Source organism: Pelophylax lessonae (genome assembly GCF_965119305.1).
Source record: "Pelophylax lessonae genome assembly, chromosome: 4".
Taxonomy (NCBI): Eukaryota; Metazoa; Chordata; class Amphibia; order Anura; family Ranidae; genus Pelophylax; species Pelophylax lessonae.
Window position 1 is genome coordinate 648,840,339 of NC_138771.1, and position 21,841 is coordinate 648,862,179.

Below are 21,841 nucleotides of genomic sequence, written 5' to 3' on the forward strand. Positions count from 1 at the left end.
CTTTAAGGATGCATTCTTAACCACTTTACGACCACTCACCGCAGATGTACTGTGGCAGGCAACCGCTCCTGGGCGAATCCACGTACATGTACGGCGCTTGCTCTCGGTAGTCTAGGGGATGAGCGTGCCGCCCCGCTCCTCAGCAGGGAAGCTGATGCCTGTGTCAGGCAGCTCTGATTAATCCCCACTGATAGAGAAGATTGGTCAGCTGTTGTAAACACAGCTGACCATTCTTCTCCCTGGGATGATCATAGCGATCATGTGATCCTGCTATATAGGATCACATGTCTCTATGGTCATTTCAGAAGCCACGCCCCCCACAGTTAGAATCACTCCCCTAGGCTCACATTTAACCATTTGATCACCCACAGGGTTAACTCCTTCCCTGCCAGTGTCTTTAGTACAGTAACAGTGCATATTTTTAGCAATGATTACTGTAGTAATGTCACTGGTCCCCCCAAAAATGTCAGTTAGGGGTCCGATCTGTCCGGAGCAATGTCACAGTCCCGCAAAAAATCACAGATCGCTGCCATTACTAGTTTAAAAAAAAAAATCTTTCCCGTAGTTAGTAGACGCAATAACTTTTGCGCAAACCAATTAAAATAGGCTTATTGCAATTTTTGTTTACCAAAATATGTAGCAGAAAACAAATTGGCCTAAAATGTTTTTTTTTGGGAATGTCATATAGCAGAATGTGAAAAATATTGTTTTTTTTTTTTTTTTTTCAAAATTGTCGCTCTTTATTTGTTTATAGCACAAAAAATAAAAATTGCACAGGTGATCAAATACCACTAAAAGAAAGCTCTGTTTGTGGGGAAAAAAGGAGGTAAATTTAGTTTGGGCACAGCGTCGCACGACCGTGCAATCGTCCATTAAAATAACGCAGTGCCGAATCGCAGAATATGGCCTGGTCAGGAAGGGGGTAAAATCTTCCAGTCTTAAAGTGGTTAAGGACTGAATCTCAGTCTTGTATCCGTGGTCTTGAAGATCATCACTATGTGTGCACTGTTTTATAGTAAATGTTCTTCAACAATAATTTATCACACTCTAACTGGAAAAGAGAGCAAAAATAATGTTAAAAAGTAACAAAGGGAGAATATTTTTAGACAAGTATATTGATGCAGACACCTTGATGTGCTTCCATTTGTTTACTTTCACGGGTCACTAAAGATTAGAGAAATTGAAAGATTTTCCTTGAAAATTAGAACATTTTCACCATTGTTTTGTGATGTTTGTAAGGACCCACTGTGTTTTTCAATGACTCTTAAGGGTTAAGTACTATCCTGGACCGGTGTTTGTGGGCCCTCATTAGCCTCATTCGTTTTCATCTTTTAAAAAAGAGAAAATCTGACAAAGAAAAAATTAAATATAAAAATTAAGAAGATAAAAGTATATAAACTAAACTACCCAAAATGCAAAAATAAACTTTTACATTAAAAAAAAAAAAAAAAATCATGTTAATCACTTCTGGACCAGGCCTATTTCTGACACTTACTGACAAGTTAAAATCAATATTTTTTGCTAGAAAATGACTTAGAACCCCCAAACATTATATATATATATATATATATATATATATATATATATATATATTTTTTTTTTTTTTTTCTTTTTGAGCAGAAACCCTAGGGAATAAAATGGAGATTGTTGCAATACTTTATGTCACACCATATCAAAAATGCAAAAATAATAAAAATCTAAATAAAAAAAATCATGTTACTTTTGCCTAAGAAGCTCAATGAGTGAAATTAACCACTTCCCGCAAATCGACGTACCTGTACATCAGTTTAAAGAAGTGGTTGTACCGGGATGATATGCAGCTAGAGGCATCACTCTAGTACCATTTTTTAGAGGTGGCGGTCGGCTTTCTGATGATAACAGCCGATGACGCTCAGTAGCTGCTCAGCCATTATCCCAGCGAGCGGGAGTAGACATCCCCCCTCCCGCCACCTTCTGTCACTTTGCCCGGTTCTCCCGTCCCACCGGGAGACCCAAGCAACCAGCTGACACGTTCCCCAGCTGGTTAGAGTCCCGAACGAAGGTGGATTTGGCTTAGATCGGGTCACAGAGGAAGTAACCCAGAAGAGTCCCGAACAAAGCTGGATTTGGCTTAGATCAGGTCTCAGAGGAAGTAACCCAGAAGAGTCCCGAACTAAGCTGGATTTGGCTTAGATCAGGTCTCAGAGGAAGTAACCCAGAAGAGTCCCGAACAAAGCTGGATTTGGCTTAGATCAGGTCTCAGAGGAAGTAACCCAGAAGAGTCCTGAACAAAGCTGGATTTGGCTTAGATCAGGTCTCAGAGGAAGTAACCCAGAAGAGTCCTGAACAAAGCTGGATTTGGCTTAGATCAGGTCTCAGAGGAAGTAACCCAGAAGAGTCCCGAACGAAGCTGGATTTGGCTTAGATCAGGTCTCAGAGGAAGTAACCAAGAAGAGTCCTGAACGAAACTGGATTTGGCTTAGATCAGGTCTCCGAAAAAATAACCAAGAAGCGACGTTACAAAGTCACCTCTGGTTTACTCAGCTGCCAATGGCGCTGAATTAAAAAAAAAAATCAGTATTCAAAAGTGCCGATTTTGGCATTTTGAATACTTTTAAGTGCAAATGAAGGATTTGTGGTCTTTTAGACCCCTGATCCCTCCATAAAGAGTACCTGTCACTGACTATTACTGTCACGAGGGATATTTACATTGTGACAGCAATAAAATAGATCAGTTTTTTTTTTTTAAAGGAATCATGAAAAATATAAATAATAAAATAAAAATAATAGGAAAGAAATAAAAACATTTAAAGTGCCCCAGTCCCTGTATGCTCGTGCACCAAAGAAAATGCATACGTAAGTGACGCCTGCAAATGTAAACAGTGTTTAAACCACACATGTGAGGTATCGCCACCATCGTCAGAGCGAGAGCAATAATTCTAGCAAAAGACCTCCTCTGTAACTCTAAACTGGTAACTGTTTTTTAAAGCGTCGCCTATGGAGATTTTCAAAGACCGTAGTTTGTTGCCATCCCACCAGTGTGCGCAATTTTAAACCGTAACATGTTCAAACCATAATATTTACTCAGCGAGACATTATCTTTCACAATATGCAAAAAAACTTGGGCTAACTTTACTGTTTTTTTTTTTTTTTAATTCAGTGAAGTGTATTTTTTCCCCAAAAAATTGCTTTTGAAAGACTGCTGCGCAAATACCGTGTAACATAAAATATTGCAATGATCACTATTTTATTTTCCAGAGTCTTTGTTAAAAAAGTATATATAAATTTTGGGGGTTCTAAGTAATTTGCTAGCAAATAATACTGATTTTACCTTGTAAACACCATGTGTTGGTCCTTAAATGGTTAAGGGGCAGATTTATAGAGCACGGAATGTGTCATTTACCAAGCATTGAAATTTAAAGATTTTGGCAAAAAGAAGAAACTGACAGTAAAAGAAAATTATATATATATATATATATATATATATATATATATATATATATATATATATATATATATATATATATTAAAACTGTAAGAACAGGAAATTAAATAAACTAAACTACCCAAAATGCAAAAAAAAAAACCTTCTGAAAAAAAAAAGATTGAAGTAAATTTTTCCTAAGTAGCTCAATGTGTGAAATTATTTGGGCAAATTTGTAAAGCATGGAGAATGACATTTACCAAGCATTTAAATGTAAAGCTTTTAATAAAATGAAAAAAAATAACTGTAAAAAAAATAAAAAAATGTGCAAACAGAAAATTAAATAAACAAAACTATCCAAAATACAAAAATTCTAAATAAAAAAAAAGTAAATATTTCATAGGTAGCTCAATGAATGACATTAAAGGACAAATTTATGAAGCATAGAATGTGGCAGTTGCCAAGCATTGAAAGGCTTTTAATAAAAAGAAAAAACTGATAGTAAAACCAAATGAGATAAAAAAAATTGAAGAACAGAAAAGGAAATAAACTAAACTACCTAAGATGCAAATTAAAAACACATTTCAAAATAATAAGAAAAAAACAAGTACATTTTGCCTAAGTAGCTCAATTAGTGAAATTAACCACTTAAGCCCCGGAGGATTTGGCTGCTAAAAGACCAGGGGGTATTTTGCGATTCGGCACTGCGTGACTTTAACGGACAATTGCACGGTCGTGCGACGCTGTACCTAAACGAATTTGACGTCCTTTTTTTCCCACAAACAGAGCTTTCTTTTGGTGGTATTTGATCACCTGTGCGATTTCTTGATCATGCGCTATAAACAAAAAAGAGCGTCAATTTTGCAAAAATAACAATATTTTTCACATTTTTTTCTATGAAATTCCCCAAAAAAAAATCTAAATTTTTTAACATTTTCGGCCAATTTGTTTTATGCTACATATGTTTTGTAAAAAAAACCGCAAAAAGCGTATTTTGATTGGTTTGCGCAAAAGTTATTGCATTTACTAACAAAGGGAAAGATTTTTATCATTTTTGTTGTTTTTTTTTAACGCGTAATGGCGGCGATCTGCAATTTTTTTTGCGGTACTGCGACATTGGGGCGGACAGATCAGACCCTTGACTGACATTTTTGACACTTTTGGGGTTACCAGTGACATTTCTACAGTAATCAGTGCTATATATATGCACTGTTACTGTAAAAATACACTGGCAGTGAAGGGGTTAACTTTATTGGAGAGGGAGGGGCTGTGTGTGTCCCTAGGGGCGTGATTCTAACTGTGATTGGCTGTGGCTTGAGCTGTAGTTACACTGATCAACGGTCCTACATAGTAGAACCGAATGATCAGTGTTTCTACACAAGGGAGAATGACAGGCGGCTTGTTTACACTAGCCGCCTGACTTTCTCCCTCTCCCCCGACGATCGCGAGTGAGCGGCAGACATCGGTTCCACCGGTCACATGTGCGGGGGGGTTCGTGGCGTGTGCTCGCTCCCCAGAGCCTCACAGGCTAGTGACGTAAATATACGTCACTTTGCCTGTGAGGGGCTGACCGCCGCAGTAAATCTACTTGCGGCGGTCGGCAAGCGGTTAAGGGCCACTTTTATATAGCATGGGATATGACATTTACCAAGCATTGATATTTAAAACATCTGTATACACTAGCAGTGTATATGTGGTGAATGTCACATTTGGTGCTTTATAAATATACACCTAATTGTTTTCCGCTGTGCTGCAGTCACTTGACTTCCAATTTTTACCCCCCGTCCCCCCTCCCCCAGACCCTCCACCTAAATTCTATCTTTATAGCTGGACAGGGCAGTTCACATGCCACGGCCACAATATTTTGCTTCAAACCCACAGTTTTTTAACTGGCCCTGCAGAGTTTTACAGCCAATGAGATCAATTGGAGGTCAATGGAAGTTCGCTACCTACACAAACCAAATGCTTGGTTTGCGCTTCAGAGCATTTTTTAATGAAAAAACTCCCCTTGAGTTTATTTTTTAAAATTTATTTAAGGTACTTATATAGTGCTGTTAATTTACTCATATATTGTACATTCACATCAGTCCCTGCCCTCAAGGAGCTTACAATCTACGGTCCCTAACTCTCATTCATACACTGGCCAATTTACCTACCAGTGTGTCTTTAGTGTGTATTTTGGAGGAAACCAACGCAGGCACAGTGAGAACATGCAAACTCCAGGTAAGTAGTGTCGTTGCTGGGATTCGAACCAACAACCCTAGTGCTGTTAGGTCACAGACATTCAGGAAGGGCCAGGATCACTTCCTAAATGCCTGTAGGCCATTGCAATACCCCCCTTTTTCAGAAGGCAGTAGGCGCTGCCACCAGTGTGAAAGAACTCTTCTTGACAAAAACAACATGGCTAACATTCTTCTTCTTCTCTTTTGAAAATGATAGTTGCCTGGTTATCATGAGGATCCAATGTCTTCAAAACTTCCTGATGTGGAACATGTATGCTGATCGAACTCTTTACCGCATTCTAACGTTGCTTGCCGTATGCTTGTTCTTTGTTGCTGACTGAAAAAGTAGTGATGCTAAGGTCAACAAGATGATTCGACTGTTTTTTATTTAGAAGGAGGTCAGCTATAACAGCCTAGATATTTCTCTTGGCATAGGATTCCTTATGGAAAAATCCATGCCCATAGTATACAACATTTAGGTTTATTTATTATCTAGAAAAAGCTGGATGGCTATGGAAAACAACACACAGGTGACGGCGTTTGTATTTTCTGGACTAACCAAAAATGAAGAACTCATCCCGTTCCTCTTAACTTTTTTCTTGATGGTGTACCTTGTGACCGTACTCGGAAACATTGGCTTAATTATTCTTGTCCTTGTTGCCTCCAACCTTCACACTCCAATGTATTACTTCTTGAGTTGCCTCTCAGTGGTTGACCTCCTCTACTCAACATCTATCACTCCTAAAATGTTGTCTGACCTTCAGTCCATTAGGAAGACCATCTCATTTAATGGTTGTGCCATCCAATTTTTTTTTTTTGCTGGCCTAGGAGTAACCGAGATTCTTCTACTCTCCAGTATGTCGTATGACCGTTATGCTGCTATCTGCCACCCTCTTCACTATATTTCCATCATGACCAAAGGCAAATGTTTGTTTTTTGTCGGTCTCTCCTTCTTCATGGGCTTCCTCCAGTCAGTTGTGCAGACCAGCTGCGTGTTCAGTCTCCAGTACTGTGGTTCGAATCTTATAGACCATTTCTACTGTGACGTCCCTCCCATACTCCGGTTGTCTTGCTCCAAAACACTTCATTGCAACATATTAACCATTCTGTTTGTTGGTTGTTATTGTTTTTTTTCACTGTCAGCAATCCTGGTCTCATACACGCTTATCTTTAACACCATATGTCGCATAAAATCTTCTGAAGGACGAAAGAAAGCTTTCAGTACTTGTTCTTCCCATCTCATGTGTGCCAGCATCTTCTATGTTTCAGTTTTCTTTACTTATTTGCGCTCACCTTCCAGTGCACTAGAAAAACAAGACAAAGCGGCCGTTGTCTTTTATTCAGTTATGACCCCAATGTTGAACCCCCTTATCTACAGCTTGAGGAACCAAGAGGTGAAAAAGGCCATCATGCAAGCAATGCATAGAAGTTCACATGTAATTAGAATTTTATAAATGTTAGGGTTAAAATACATGATTTTAATTTACAGTATCTCACAAAAGTGAGTACACCCCTCACATTTTTGTAAATATTTTATTCTATCTTTTCATGTGACAACACTGAAGAAATGACACTTTGCTACAATGTAAAGTAGTGAGTGTACAGCTTGTATAACAGTGTAAAGTTGCTGTCCCCTCAAAATAACACAACACACAGCCATTAATGTCTAAACCGCTGGCAACAAAAATGAGAACCCCTGTATCCTCAATTATTAACAAAATATCTTAAATATTTACTTAACCACTTAAGGACCGGAAGGTTTTAGCGCCCATTCAGACTGGCGCGACACGACTTTGTGGGGAGACCTGTGAAGTCTGTGCGCGACTTGCACAGACTTCATATAATTGAAGTCAATGCAAGTCGCCTCCAGGTTGCCCCAAAGTAGTACAGGACCCTTTTTCTAAGTCGGAGTGACTTGTGTCGCTCCTATTAGAACGGGTCCTGGACTATTCAAAGGTGACCAAGCGACCGCGACTTGTCAGGTGACTAAGTCACCTGACAAGTCGCGCTAGTGTGAATGGACCCTTACCCCCTTAATGACCAGGCCATTTTTTGCAATATGGCACTGCGTTACTTTAACTGACAATTGCGTGGTCATGCAACACTGTACTCAAATAAAATTGTTATCATTTTTTCACACAAATAGAGCTTTCTTTTTTTGGTTTTTAATCACTGCTGTTTTCTTATTTGTTACTAAGACCGAAAATTAAAATAAATATATTTTTTTTCTTAGTTTCTGTCAATAAATTTTGTAAATAAGTAATTTTTCTCCTTCACTGATGTGTGCTGATGAGCTGCACTAATGGGCACTGATGGGCACTGATGAGTTGGCACTTATGGGCACAGATTAGGTGGCACTGATGAGGAGGCACCAATATGCTGCACTGATGGTCACTGATAGGTGGCACTGATGAGCACTGATAGGTGGCACTGATGGGCACTGATAGGTGGCACTGATGTATTTTGCTGTCCCCTCAAAATAACTCAACACACAGCCAATTAATGTCTAAACCGTGGGCAACAAAAGTGATTACACCCCTAAGTGACAATGTCCAAATTGGGCCCAAAGTGTCCATATTTTGTGTGGTCACCATTATTCTCTAGCTCTGCTTTAACCCTCTTGGGCATGGAGTTCACCAGAGCTTTACAGGTTGCCATTGGAGTCCTCTTCCACTCCTCTGTGAGGACTTCACAGAGCTGGTGGATGTTAGAGACATTGTGCTCCTCCACCTTCTGTTTGAGGATGCCCCGCAGATGCTTAATAGGGTTTAGGTCTGGAGACATGCTTGGCCAGTCCATCACCTTTACCCTCAGCTTCTTTAGCAAGGCAGTGGTCATCTTGGAGGTGTGTTTGGGGTCCTTATCATGTTGACTTCTGAAGGGAGGGGATCATGCTCTGTTTCAGTATGTCACAGTACATGTTGGCATTCACGGTTCCCTCAATGAACTGTAGCTCCCCAGTGCCGTCAGCACTAATGCCGACCCAGACCATGACAATCCCACCACCATGCTTGACTGTAGGCAGGACACACTTGTCTTTGTCTTTGTACTGGTTGCTGCCGCACACACTTGACACCATCTGAATCAAATACGTTTATATTGGTCTCATCAGACCACAGGATATGGTTCCAGTAATCCATATCCTTAGTCTGCTTGTCCTTAGCAAACTGTTTGTGGGCTTTCTTGTGCATCATTTTTAGAAGAGGCTTCCTTCTGGGATGACAGCCATGCAGATCAATTTGATGCAGTGTGCTGCGTATGGTCTGAGCACTGACAGGCTCACCCCCACCCCTTCAACCTATGCAGCAATGCTGGCAGAACTCATACGTCCTTTTCCCAAAGACAACCTCTGGATATGGAGCTGAGCATGTGCACTCAACTTCTTTGATCGACCATGGTGAGGCCTGTTCTGAGTGGAACCTGTTCTGTTAAACCGCTCCATGGCCTTGGCCATCGTGCTGCAGCTCAGTTTCAGGGTCTTGCCAATTTTCTTATAACCTAGGCCATCTTAGAACAACAATTCTTTGCCACGAGGGGCCATGTTGAACTTCCAGTGACCATTATGAGAGAGTGAGAGCGAAAACACCAAATTTACCACACCTGCCCCCCCATTCACCCCTGAGACCTTGTAACACTAACGAGTCACATGACACTGGGGAGGGAAAATGGCTAATTGGGCAAAATTTTAAAATTTTCACATGAAAAGATATAATAAAATATTTACAAAAATGTGAGGGGTGTACTCACTTTTGAGAGATACTGTATATTGGCATCTCAGTCCATGCTGAGTCACCAAACAAGGAGGGGGGCTGCAAAAAGGACAAAGACTGACCAGTTTCGCCAGACTTCAAAGACAAACAGAGAATAAGGAATGGGGTGTTGCTTACACTATCTGGGAAAACAATTGTTCTCTAGTGTCCACCACTGCTTTTTTTTTTTTTTTTTAATTAAAACTAAAAAGACCAAACATTTTGGGGAAAAAAATACATTTTTCCTTTCTGATATAAAACATATCCAATAATAATATAAAAAAAAAAAATGTTTGAATTTCTTAATACATTTAGGTCAAAATGTATTCTGCTATATGTCTTTGGTAAAAAAAAAAAAAATCCCAATAAGTGTATATTGGTTTGCGTAAAAAGTTATAGCGTCTACAAATTATGGTATATATACTGAAACATTTATTTATTTATTTTTTTTATACTAGAAATGGTGGTGATCAGCGACTTTAAATGGAACTGCAACAGAGCGGCAAGCAATCTGACACTAACTGCCACTGGAGGGGAACTGACTAACTGCCACTGACATCACCAGTGACATTAATACAGTGATCAGTGCTATTAATATACTTTGTACACGATCACTGTACTAATGACACTGGCTGGTTAACATTTAGTGACAATCAAGGGGTTTACTTTGTGCCTAACAATGTTTACGGTGTGTTGCTGCTTTTACTAAACAGTGTGCCGGTTTTTAATCACTGCTTTGCAGGGGAAAACAACAAATTACTGCTGTCTGTAGAAATCTCTGTGTTGTTTACCAACCCAGGGCTCTCTTCTGCCATTTGCTCAGATTATCGGACCATAAAACATTGTTTGGGACCTGCTGATTGGGTTGTGCTCTAGCGAATGACAGCACAGTCAGGGTGCGGGTGCACGCCCCCTACCTGGTAATGCAAATCAAGGATATTTATGTGGTTCTGCACAGCCGAGTTGCCCTGTAGCACTAAAGCTACAGGAGGTGGTTGGCAAGTGGTTAAAACTATAATTTAACCACTTCAATATCAGGCTCTGTCACCCCCTTCCTGCCCAGGTCAATTTTCAGCTTTTAGCACATTTTTATTGACAATTGCGCGGTCATGCAACACTGTAACAAAACAAAATTGTTATCATTTTTTTAAGACAGATGGAGCTTTCTTTTGGTGGTAATTTATCACCACTGGGTTTTTTATTTTTTGTTTAACAAACGTTTGAAACTTGCTCGGTTGGTGACATCACAAAGGGTCGGGGTCACCCGCTGATGTCATCAGGGGACTCCACCCCACAAGCTATTTAACCGCTTGCCGACTGCCACACGACTATTTACTGCGGCGGTCAGCCCCTCACAGGCAGAGCGACGTAGTACTACGTCGCTAGCCTGTGAGGGTCTCGGGAGCGAGTGCGCGCCGCCAGAGGCACGCTCCTGCGCGGTCACGGACCCCCCCGTGCGTGTGACCGGCGGACCACATCGTCCGCCGGTCACTCACGATCGTCGGTGCAGAGGGAGAAAAGCAGGCGGCTAATGTAAACAAGCCGCCTGTCATTCTCCCCTGTGTATGAATGGTGATCATACGGTTCTACTATGTAGAACTGTTGATCACTGTTCATGCACCTCAAGCCACAGCCAATCACAGTTAGAATCACGCCCCTAGGGACACACATAACCCCTCCCTCTCAAAAAAAGTTAACCCCTTCACTGCCAGTGTAATTTTACAGTAACAGTGCATATGTATAGCACTGATTACTGTAGAAATGTCACTGGTAACCCCAAAAGTGTCAAAAATGTCAGTCAAGGGTCCGATCTGTCCACTGCAATGTCGCAGTACCGCAAAAAAATCGAAGATATCCGCCATTACGCGTTAAACAAAAACAACAAAAAATCTTTCCCTTTGTTAGCAAGCGTGATAACTTTTGCGCAAACCAATCAAAACTTTTTGCGATTTTTTTTACCAAACATATGTAGCATAAAACAAATTGGACGAAAATGTAAAAACATTTTGATTTTTACATTTTTTGTGGGGGGAATTTCATATAAAAAAAATGTGAAAAATATTGTTATTTTTGCAAAATTTACTCTTTTTTTTTGTTTATAGCGCAAAAAGTAAAAATCACACAGGTGATCAAATACCACCAAAAGAAAGCTCTGTTTGTGGGAAAAAAAGGAAATCAAATTCGTTTAGGTACAGTGTCGCACGACCGCGCAATTGTCCGTTAAAGTCACACAGTGCCAAATCGCAAAAAAAAACCCTGGTCGGAATGGGGGTAAAATCTTCCGGGGCTTAAGTGGTTAAGAAATGTCACATGGAGGAGCAGGCAGTCACCGGGGAGCCTTCAACGAGGCCAGAGGTTTTTTCTTCTTTTTTAGGGTGCAGCAGGCAGCTTGATTAATGTTGGATCTACATCGGGGGACATTGTTTTTTTATTTTTTAATAAAGGAATCGTCAAAAACATGTGTAGTATCTTTATTCACTTTTTACACTTTTTTGGTAAATGAGTAGGGGTATTCACATAGGGGGGGGCGGGTTCTTAGGCCCACCTTGTTAAAGGGGGCTTCCGGATTCTGATAAGCCCCCCCCCTGTCTACAGACCCCCACAACCACAGCCCAGAGTTGTGGGGAAGAGGACCTTGTCCCACTGAACATGGGGACAAGGTGCTTTGGGATGGGGGGGAAGAGCCCTCCGTATCCCCAAAGCACACCACTGAGGGCATGTGGACTGGTATGGTTCAGAAGGGGAAGGGGCCATTCCCTCATCCCCTCCCTTTCCTGAACTGCCGGGCTGCATGCTCAGATCAGGGTCTGGTATGGATTTTAGGGGGAACCCCAAGATGTTTTTTTTTTTTATTTTAGCATTGGGTTACCTAAAATAATTCATTCCAGACCCGAAGGACCTGGTATGGATTTGGACTGGGGCCACAATTTCACAATTTTGTATTGAGGGCATTCTTTTTTTTTTACATTTCTACCCTCAGCGGGGAAGCCCACTGACAGATGATGACTCATCGGTTTTTACGGAATAGTGATGGGCTTCGAGCTCGAACATCAGGCGTTCGTGTGTTCATAGAACACACGAACATATGGGGCGCTTCGCTGAAAATTTGCCCCGCCCACCGATGAGCGCCCCATAATGCACTGCACAATTGCAGTGCATTAAGTGCTTGTGATTGGCCAAATCATGCACATTGACCTGTATGCTTTGGCCAATCACAGAACAATGTTCTGTCATTGCCATGATTGGACAAAGGCAAGGTGCCTTTAGCCAATCATGGCACAGGGGCTATGTCCACGCCCCAGTATATATCAGGAGTGCAGTATATATCAGGAGTGAAGTATACAGTATATCAGCAGTGCAGTATATATCAGCAGTGCAATATAAGCAGTGTAGTATATATCAGTCCGTGCAGCCAGTTTTCCTTCTGGTCCAGAAGTGTGTATTTTTTTTTTGGTTGGCGCCCCAGCACTGATTTTATTTAGGGCATAATTGCCTTCCCCCTTGTGCATCTCAGACCCTATTCCTGCTGCCTCGGCAGGGGTTTTCTTTTTTTTGGTTTTATAAATGTTTTCTTCATTAAAAAAAAAAATACATAATAAAATGGTGTATAGTGCACCAAGAACAAAAATATTGCATCCAAACACCATATTCCCTTCCCACACACTATACTAAAAAGTTATAAAAATACCCCCCCCCCAAAAAAAAAAACACAATAATAAAACAGTTTATAGTGCACCAAACACAAAAGTATTGCACCCAAGCATCATATTTCCATCCCACACTCTATAATACACAGTTATAACCCCCCCCCCCCCCAAAAAAAAAAAAAAAATCCATGTCATGTCTAAAAAACCAACTAGGAGAGGCAGATGCTCACAGGCCACTAAAAGAGGGCAAGCAGCCTCTGTGTCCACAGTGAAAAGTGCCTGTCACAGATATGGTGCATCCTCTGCAGACGGGGCACACTTGTCCTTTTTTCCGGTGCTGGGCGTGTTATTGAACCACAACATGCAGAAAAGTTGGTGGAGTGGATAACTAAGCTGTCCTCATCCTCCTTGTCCTCTGTCACCCAGGCTCATACTAGTTTGCCTTCCACCGCAACTGCCAAAGCGGCCCATTCCAAAGACTCTTTCTGTAGCCTCACCATCATGCACTGAGGAGTCACCTGAATTATTTGATCATAGTGTCAGTTACATGATGCTGGAGGATGCGTAGCAATTTGAAGGCTCCGATGTTGGTTCCCAGGTTGAGGAGGGTAATAACGTGAACCTAGAACAGTGATGGTGAACCTTGGCACCCCAGATGTTTTGGAACTACATTTCCCATGATGCTCATGCACTCTGCAGTGTAGCTTAGCCTCATGGGAAATGTAGTTCCAAAACATCTGGGGTGCCAAGGTTCACCATCACTGGCCTAGAAAGAGGGGAGTGACAATGACGGACAAGAAACTAGCAGTCATGTTCCCACAGCTGAAGAATACTGCCGAGTTTGCTCTAGTGACGAGGAGGGAGGGGCTGATGAGGTCATTGCCTGTACTTGGGTGCCTGAAAGAATAGAGGAGGAAAGTGAGGAGGAGGTAGCACAACTCCAATGAGGCAGGGGCCGCCTTAAGGACAGCCACCCTATTGCATCACACCACAGAGCTCCACAGGTGCAGGGTGCTGCTAAATCTCTGCTGACTTCCAAAAGTTCATTGTTGTGGGCTTTTTTCAACACATGTGCAGTAGACCGCAGCGTTGCGGTTTGCAATCTCTGTCTGAAGTGGAGCAAGCTTGGGCAAAACACCAGAGACGCTTGGGCACCACATTCTTGACAAGACATACAGTATGATGATCTGCCTTGCAGTACGTTTGCAACAGCACGTGAAAGATCAACATCATAACAAAAATGCAGACTTCTCCTTGCTATTCACATGCGATCTCTACCCCTACTATACCTCATGTCCTTTCAAAAACCTGCATTGAGAGGGATGATGGTATAGCAATGGGTGCCACAGATACTTGCACCCAATCTGCTAGCAGTACACCACCTGTTGATTTCATCGCCAGGCAAATTTCGCTACCCCAGTTGTTGAACCATAAAAAAAAAATATTGCCCCAGCCATCCACTTGCTCAGCATCTAAATGCTAGCTTGACCAAATTGCTAGGTTCAACTAAAGGGGAAGGGAATTGGCGCTGTCGGAAATAGGTTAGGTATACTAAATTCAAATATTGTACATATACTTAGTGAGGCACAAATGTAAGAATATACAAGGTTATCCTGTAGTACACCACTAACAATTGTGTGTATGAATAAATAAATAAATAATTACTCTCAAAAACACGTATATATCAAAAGCATTAATAATACATAATTTGATGAATAAAGTGACTAAGTGACGTGATCTAGGCTCCAAAATGCTGGCCTAGCATAGTGACCAGGTGATAAATAGTGCAAACAGATATAGTATAGTATCTTTAAATAAATAACTAAAATTACATAAATGTATAACAAATATTGCGCCAAAAAAGGGGTATTGGGAAATAAATAAAGAAGCAGTTAATCCAGTATTATGTGGTATTATCATTGGCCAGTGCTCAGTGCAGTTTATAACGTGCACAACTATAAAATATTATAAAAATAGTAATGGTGATATTTAAAGTGACCAGTGCTCAGTGTGGTCCGACAATTTACTTAGACCAAGTGCAACTATAAGGTACTAATGGGATCTTAAAGTGACCTGTGCAAACACATACAACAAGGGTATTGATAAATCTATGACCCCTTAAGGTATGGATAGTATATTGCACAGTCTAGTCCCAAAAATGAATAATTGATTCAGAAGTTGGAGTCTATATATGGGAGTTGGTAATCTTCATATGGTGCTCCCAGCCTAGTTAAGTGCAATAGGCGTGGCAAATAGGTGGGTGCCCAAGGTGATTCTGATACAGATTGCACTCACCAGAGTGCCTAACCCCACGCAGGGTTGTTAGGCAGGGGTTAAATTACTGTAAACACAGTGGGGATGGTTGCTCCTGTATATCTTGGGTAATGGTCCAGAATCCCTATATCCTTGTCACTGGTAACCAGGGGGAGGTGGATATGAATCCTCTGCTACTGTTGCATGCCAGGTTATACTCCAACCACAGTATACAAGGAATAAACAAGGGGGGGGGACACATAGCGTAATACTGTATGTATAAAGGTTTTATTTGTACATGTAGTATAGGGTACTCGCATGAAATAAAGAGGTATACAGCATGTAAACGGGAATGTATATTGCTCAAACAGCTCTCTAGGGTACTGGTAGGATCCGGAATGGGAAGTGACGTAATTACGTTGTACGCATTTCGTCATTGACGTCCTCAGCAGCAGTACACCACCTGTTGATTTCACCGCCAGGCAAATTTCGCTACCCCAGTTGTTGAACCATAAAAAAATATTGTCCCAGCCATCCACTTGCTCAGCATCTAAATGCTAGCTTGACCAAATTGCTAGCGCTACAACTGCTGCCTTTTCATCTGGTAAACACTTCCCCCTTTCGTGAATTTGAGGAATGTACTGTACCACAGTGGCAGGTTCCAAAAAGACATTTGTTTTCACGTAAGGCCATTCCAGCTCTCTACTATCATGTGGAAGGTAGTGTTTTGGCCTCATTGGACAGAGCAGTCATCAGGAAGGTTCAAATTACTGCTGACTCTTGGTCCAGCAGGCATGGACAGGGATGTTACATTTCCTTCACGGCACACTGGGTAAATTTGCTGGCAGCTGGTAAGGATGCAGGACAGGGTTCAGTGCTGGAGCTTGTTCTGCTACCAGGCCTCCAAAAAGCTGTTGCTGATTCTGCCACACCTGTCTACTCCATCCCCTCATCCTCTTCTTCTTCCTCTATGTCCTCTTCTGCTCAATTATCCACTGAACCAGCAGTGCTCCCTAAGCGGTTAAGAGGCTAAGCAAGCAGTCAGGCTAAAAGATGCTATGCAGTGCTTCAGATGGTCGGTCTAGGGGACAGGAGCCATACTGGGGCAGAGATTCTGTCAGCTCTGTAGGGGCAGGCTCAGAGCTGTTTGACGCCACGGCAGCTTGAGCCAGAAATGGTTGTATGCGACAATGGCACCAACCTTGTCTCTGCCCTCTGACAGGGACACTTGACACATGTTCCATGCTTGGCATATGTCCTGAATTTGGTGGTGCAGCGTTTCAGGAACAAGTACCCCGGCTTACAAAATCTTCTGAGGCAGGCCAGAAAAGTCTGTGGCCATTTCCAGCGGTCATACAATGCCAGTGCTCGGCTATCTGACATTTAACAGGAATTCAACCTGCCCACCAACCGCCTCATTTGTGACATGCCCACCAGGTGGAACTCAACATTGGCAATGCTGCAACAGCTGCACATGCAGCAGAGGACCATAAATGAGTACCTGGACAGGCTCAGGGAAGCTTGGCTTCTTTTCGCCACGCCAGTGGCTGCTGATAAAGGATGCATGCAGTGTCCTGTCACCATTTGAGGAGGCCACAAGGATGGTGAGCTGGGATGATGCATGCATCAGTGACACTATCCCTCTAGTCTTCCTGCTGGAGCACACGCTTTGTGGAATCATGGACAGGGCACTTGAGGCAAAACAGCTGGAGAAAGAGGAGGACTTCCTTTTCTCACAAGGATCCCTTTATGCAGATATCATTCCTGCGGGGCCACAAAACACACAGGAGGAAGAGGAGGAGAAGGAGGAGGAGGATTGTAGCAGCATGGATGTAGAGGATAACATACAGCAGTCTTCAAGGGATGGTTTTGATTCCCCAGAAACCCCAGGAGTTGTACACGGTTTGGGAGTGGTTGCTCCTGACAATGTCATCCTTAGTGACCCAGAGGACTCAGTATCTCATGCCTCCTCAAACTTATGCTGCTTTAGCTCCCTGATTCTGCAAAGCTTGTGAAAGTACCAGAAGATTCATGATACCAAGGAGAGGGATTATTACTGGTTGGCAACCCTTCTTGATCCACGTTACAAGGGTAAAGTTGCAGAGCTCATCCTGCCTTTGCAGAGGGAGAAGGGGATGAAACATCTTGAGGATGCCTTGAAGAAAAATTTGTGTAACACCTTTCCAGACACTGGGAGGTTACCATTTTCTGGACATGTTTCTTAGGCTTTGTTCAGTCAAAGGAGGAGCGGTGGAGAAGGCGGCTTGCTGACCGATGCCTTTGACCAATTCTTTAGTCCTCAGCGCCCAGGGCTGTTAGGTTTAGGCAGCCATTGGCAGCATCTCCCTCATGTGGTGCAGGATTATCTAGGGGCAAGAGCAGACTTGGAGACCTTTCCAACTGAGCATCCACTGGGTTACTGGGTCTTGAGGATTGACCACTGGCCAGAGCTTGCTCAATATGCCATCGAGCTACTGGCCTGTCCTGCTTCCAGCATGCTTTCCAAATGGACATTCAGTGCTGCTGGAGGTTTTGTGACATACAAAAGTGTGCTTCTGTCCACAGACTCTGTTGACCAGCTGACTTTTATCGAAATGAATCAGTCCTGGATCAACAGCAGCTATCAAGCCCTTGCTGATGTAACTGATTGAATTTGCTAGGGGTCTGCCATCCCTTGAAGACTGCATATGCTGCCTATTCCAATACCTCAATATTGACTATGCTAGCTTCCAACAATGTTTTTGGTCTAGGACACCACCAACACCCAAGGCCTAATTGTTCTGCACTTATTTGACAGGTGCATGCAATTTCAATTTTGTATCTAATTTTTTTCCAGCAGGGCCTGTTCCTGCACCCAGCAAGAGTAACTGCGAGGGGTTGCACTGTTCAGGCACCACCAACACCCAAGACCCAATTTTTCATTACCTGTATGACAAGTACATACAATTTCAATGTTTTTTTCTAATTTCTAACAGCAGGGCCCGTTCCTGTGCCCAGAAAGAGTAACTGCAAGGGGTACAGTGTTCAGGCACCACCGACAACCAAGGCCCAATTTTTCTGCACCTGTATGACAAGTACATGCAATTTCAAATCTAATTTTTAACAGCAGGGCCCGTTCCTGCACCCAGCAAGAGTAACTGTGAGGGGTTGCGGTGTTCAAGCACCACCAACACCCAAGGCTCAATTTTTCTGCACCTGTTTGACAAGTACATGCAATTTGAAATTTAGCGTACCAGATCCAAATCCATACCAGTCCCAAACGGACTGGGGGAGACCCTATACCATTTTTTTCATGTTTTTTCATCTGTTTTGCCGGGAGCCGACAATACATTACAGCATTACAGCAAGTTTTCCTTTAGAAATGTCAGCACATATGCGCCACTTTACAGGCACATTAAGGGAACCCCCCAGGCATGATATTTAAAGGAATTTTTAATTTTTATTGTTTCACTTTAAGCATCATTAAAATCACTTCTCCTTCAAAAACGATTGTTTTTGCATTGGTACATGTCCCCCAGGTCTGTATCCGGGTCCCCATACACTTTTTTGGGCAATAACTTGCATTTAAGCCTTTAAAATGGGGACTTTTGATTTTTCATGTTCGAGTCTCATAGACTTCAATGGAGTTTGAATGTTCTAACAAACTTTTCCCCCATTCGCGGTGTTCTGGTGCGAACCGACCTGAGGGATGTTCGGCTATCACTATTAAGGAAGCAGCGGCTGGCTTCTCGGCCCATTGCTTAACAACCAGCTATTCTTCACACAGAATTCGCATCAATCCATCGTTTTTTAAATGATCCAAATTCGAAGTGTTCCATTAATTTGAAATTCGTTAGAAAATAATAAACAAAATGAAATTTAACGAAAACATACATTGAGCATGCTTTTTCACCAACGGAAATATCGCCAGTAATGTCCTCCTTCCAGTACACTCAATGGTATCTACAGGCATCTATGACTCAAACACTGGGCAAACTGAAAGTCCAACCCTCGTAGGCTGGACTATCATATCTTTTCACCTTACATTTGATCAAGTTATTTTGATGCTTCATCTTCCCCCCCTCTTAGCTTAAGCAAAGGTTTCAAAAGTCTCATAGTTCTGTCATATGTTTAGATCAGCTACTTTAATGTCACATAGACCAGTATAGAGTCATAGCTTGAGAAAGGAGCATGCCTGTTCAGGCTTAGGCCATACGGCGCATGCTCCGAAACGCGTCACATTATTGTGACGTCACTGGCGCATCTGCAGTCCAGGGTGTGATTCAAGCCTCGTTCTCGCCTCCACTCCCCGGAAGCCAGAACATCCTCTGAGAAAGTGACAAGTGGAAGAGAGGAAGCTCATCGATCAGCCAGGAAGCTCAGGACCCGCCGCCCAGGACGCACAAAGGGACTCATCCATTTATTCTTATTTCAGGCCGTTTATCATACATCCAAATGTGAGTGTATACATGCCTATATGCAATATTAAACTTTTGAAGGTCTACACTAAAGCTGGATACACACTATCCAACTTTTGTGGTTAGATTTCCTTCAGATTTACTTTTTCTATGTAGTGCAAGGGCCTGCCAGATTGCATACAAATTGAAAGTGTTTAGGTTTGACCTCATATTATATGGTTTTGGTAAGTCTAAAGGAAAAAGTCTTCAGAAAATTGTATAGTGTGTATGGCCCATTAGGGGCGCCTCTGTTTTCTCTCTTTTGTTAGAGTCATCTGACCCATAGGGTGGATCTCTCTTCAGGTTCCATGCGAGACAACCTACCCATATAGAGGCATCAATAGTCGTTCTATTTGATAACAAAGTTGTTTTTATTTTCTTGTGCTATATCTATTATTTGCATATTCATACTATTCGTACTATCAAAGTATATCTTGTCATGTTTATCCTTTGCACAATTGTTTCTATAAAAATATAAAAAAAAAAAATTAACGAAAACGAAACTAAACAAATTCTGAAATGAATCAAAGAGACAAAATGAGTAACATAACGAATCTATTTGAAACTAAACAAATGTTTCAGTTCTGCACATGTCTAGGGAGGATCAGAGAAGACAGGATCAAACAGCCTTTCTACACAAGGCAGGGGATTAACCCCTTAGGTTCCAGAGTGAGTATAACAAGCATGATTTACTGCATATAGAGACTGATTTTACTGTTGTGGGTTTAGTAACACTTTAAATTTGAATGGGCCCTTCATAATAATTTCTTATGCTACTCATAGTTGAGGGGGTTAACACATATAATACTAAGGATATATTCCTTATTACTGCATTAAATGAATCAGCAAAAAAAAAAAAACTGTTTCGTAACTGTTTTGTTTGTTGCTAAAAATAATTAATGATATGCTCTGGGATGGATGAGAATTGCTCCCAGGATTAAGCAATATATTATAAAAAGGTTCCAGATTGCCATGTAATGTCAGACGGGTGTGAATTCAGGAGAGGTGAGTGACACAGAAAATTGGAGCACGGACATTGCGTTTTAATTGTTCAGTTAAGGGACAACATTTGTAGTTCAGGACATGTCCATCACCGTGCTCCAGATCTTTAACTGCTGTGCTATTTCCAACCACATTATTAGAGAATTATTAATTGAACGTACTGTGTATATTCTGGTTCCTCTTTACATAAAATGTCCTATGCATTGCAGGCTCTCTGAAATATTCCAAAGCACTATTACTTCTAAAAGAAGCTTTATAATGAAAATTGGAGAACTGTAAAATACTGGGGAGGCTGGAGTAGATAGGACTTTCTTTTTGTAAAGGTGACGAACCCTTTAAAATGTATCTATAGCTTAAACTTTAGGGAAGTGGGGAAGGCTTAAAACTCTAGTCAGGTTTTGAAGGAATCCTTCTTATAGAGGGATTCCTTCAAAAAAGTTTTTTTTTTTTGTATTTTAACCACTTCCATACTGGGCCATTTTCGCTCCCACATGTAAAAATCATCATTTTTTGCTAGAAAATTATTCAGAACCCCAAAACATTATATATATGTATATATATATATATATATATATATATATTTTATTTATTTTTTTTAGCAGAAACCTTAGGGGACTTTTTATGTCACACGGTATTTGCGCAGAAAATTTTCAAATGCTATTTTTTGGGAAAAAAAACAGTTTTAAGAATTAAAAAAAAAAAAAAAAAAAACACTAAAGTTAGCCCAATTTTTTTATATAATGTGAAAGATAATGTTACGCTGAGTAAATTGATATCTAACATGTCACGCTTTAAAATTGCACACACTCGTGGAATGACGCCAAACTTCGGTACTTAAAAATCTTCATAGGCAACGCTTTAACATTTCTTGCAGGTTTACCAGTTTAGAGTTACAGAGGAGGTCCTGGGCTAGAATTGTTGCTCTCGCTCGAACATTCGCGGTGATACCTCACATGTATGAATTGAACGCGGTTTACATATGTTGCTGCGACATACGCATGCATTCGCTTCTGCGTGGCGAGCACCCCGGGATGGGGGCACTTTAAATTTTCTTTTTTTTTATGGTTTATTTTTTATTTTATTTTTTATTTTTACACTTTCCCTTTATTTATTTTTTTATCGCTTTTAT

At 41.4% G+C, this 21,841-nt stretch overlaps 1 protein-coding gene across 1 annotated transcript; it reads left to right on the forward strand.

Annotated features, from left to right (window-relative positions):
- Nucleotides 1-6,131: 6,131 nt before the first annotated feature.
- LOC309553014 (olfactory receptor 5B21-like) lies at nucleotides 6,132-7,079 on the forward strand (the record flags this gene model as incomplete). Its single annotated transcript, XM_082253916.1, has 1 exon — nucleotides 6,132-7,079. One exon carries the CDS (start codon nucleotides 6,132-6,134, stop codon nucleotides 7,077-7,079), a length of 948 nt encoding a protein of 315 aa, XP_082110042.1.
- Nucleotides 7,080-21,841: the final 14,762 nt, after the last annotated feature.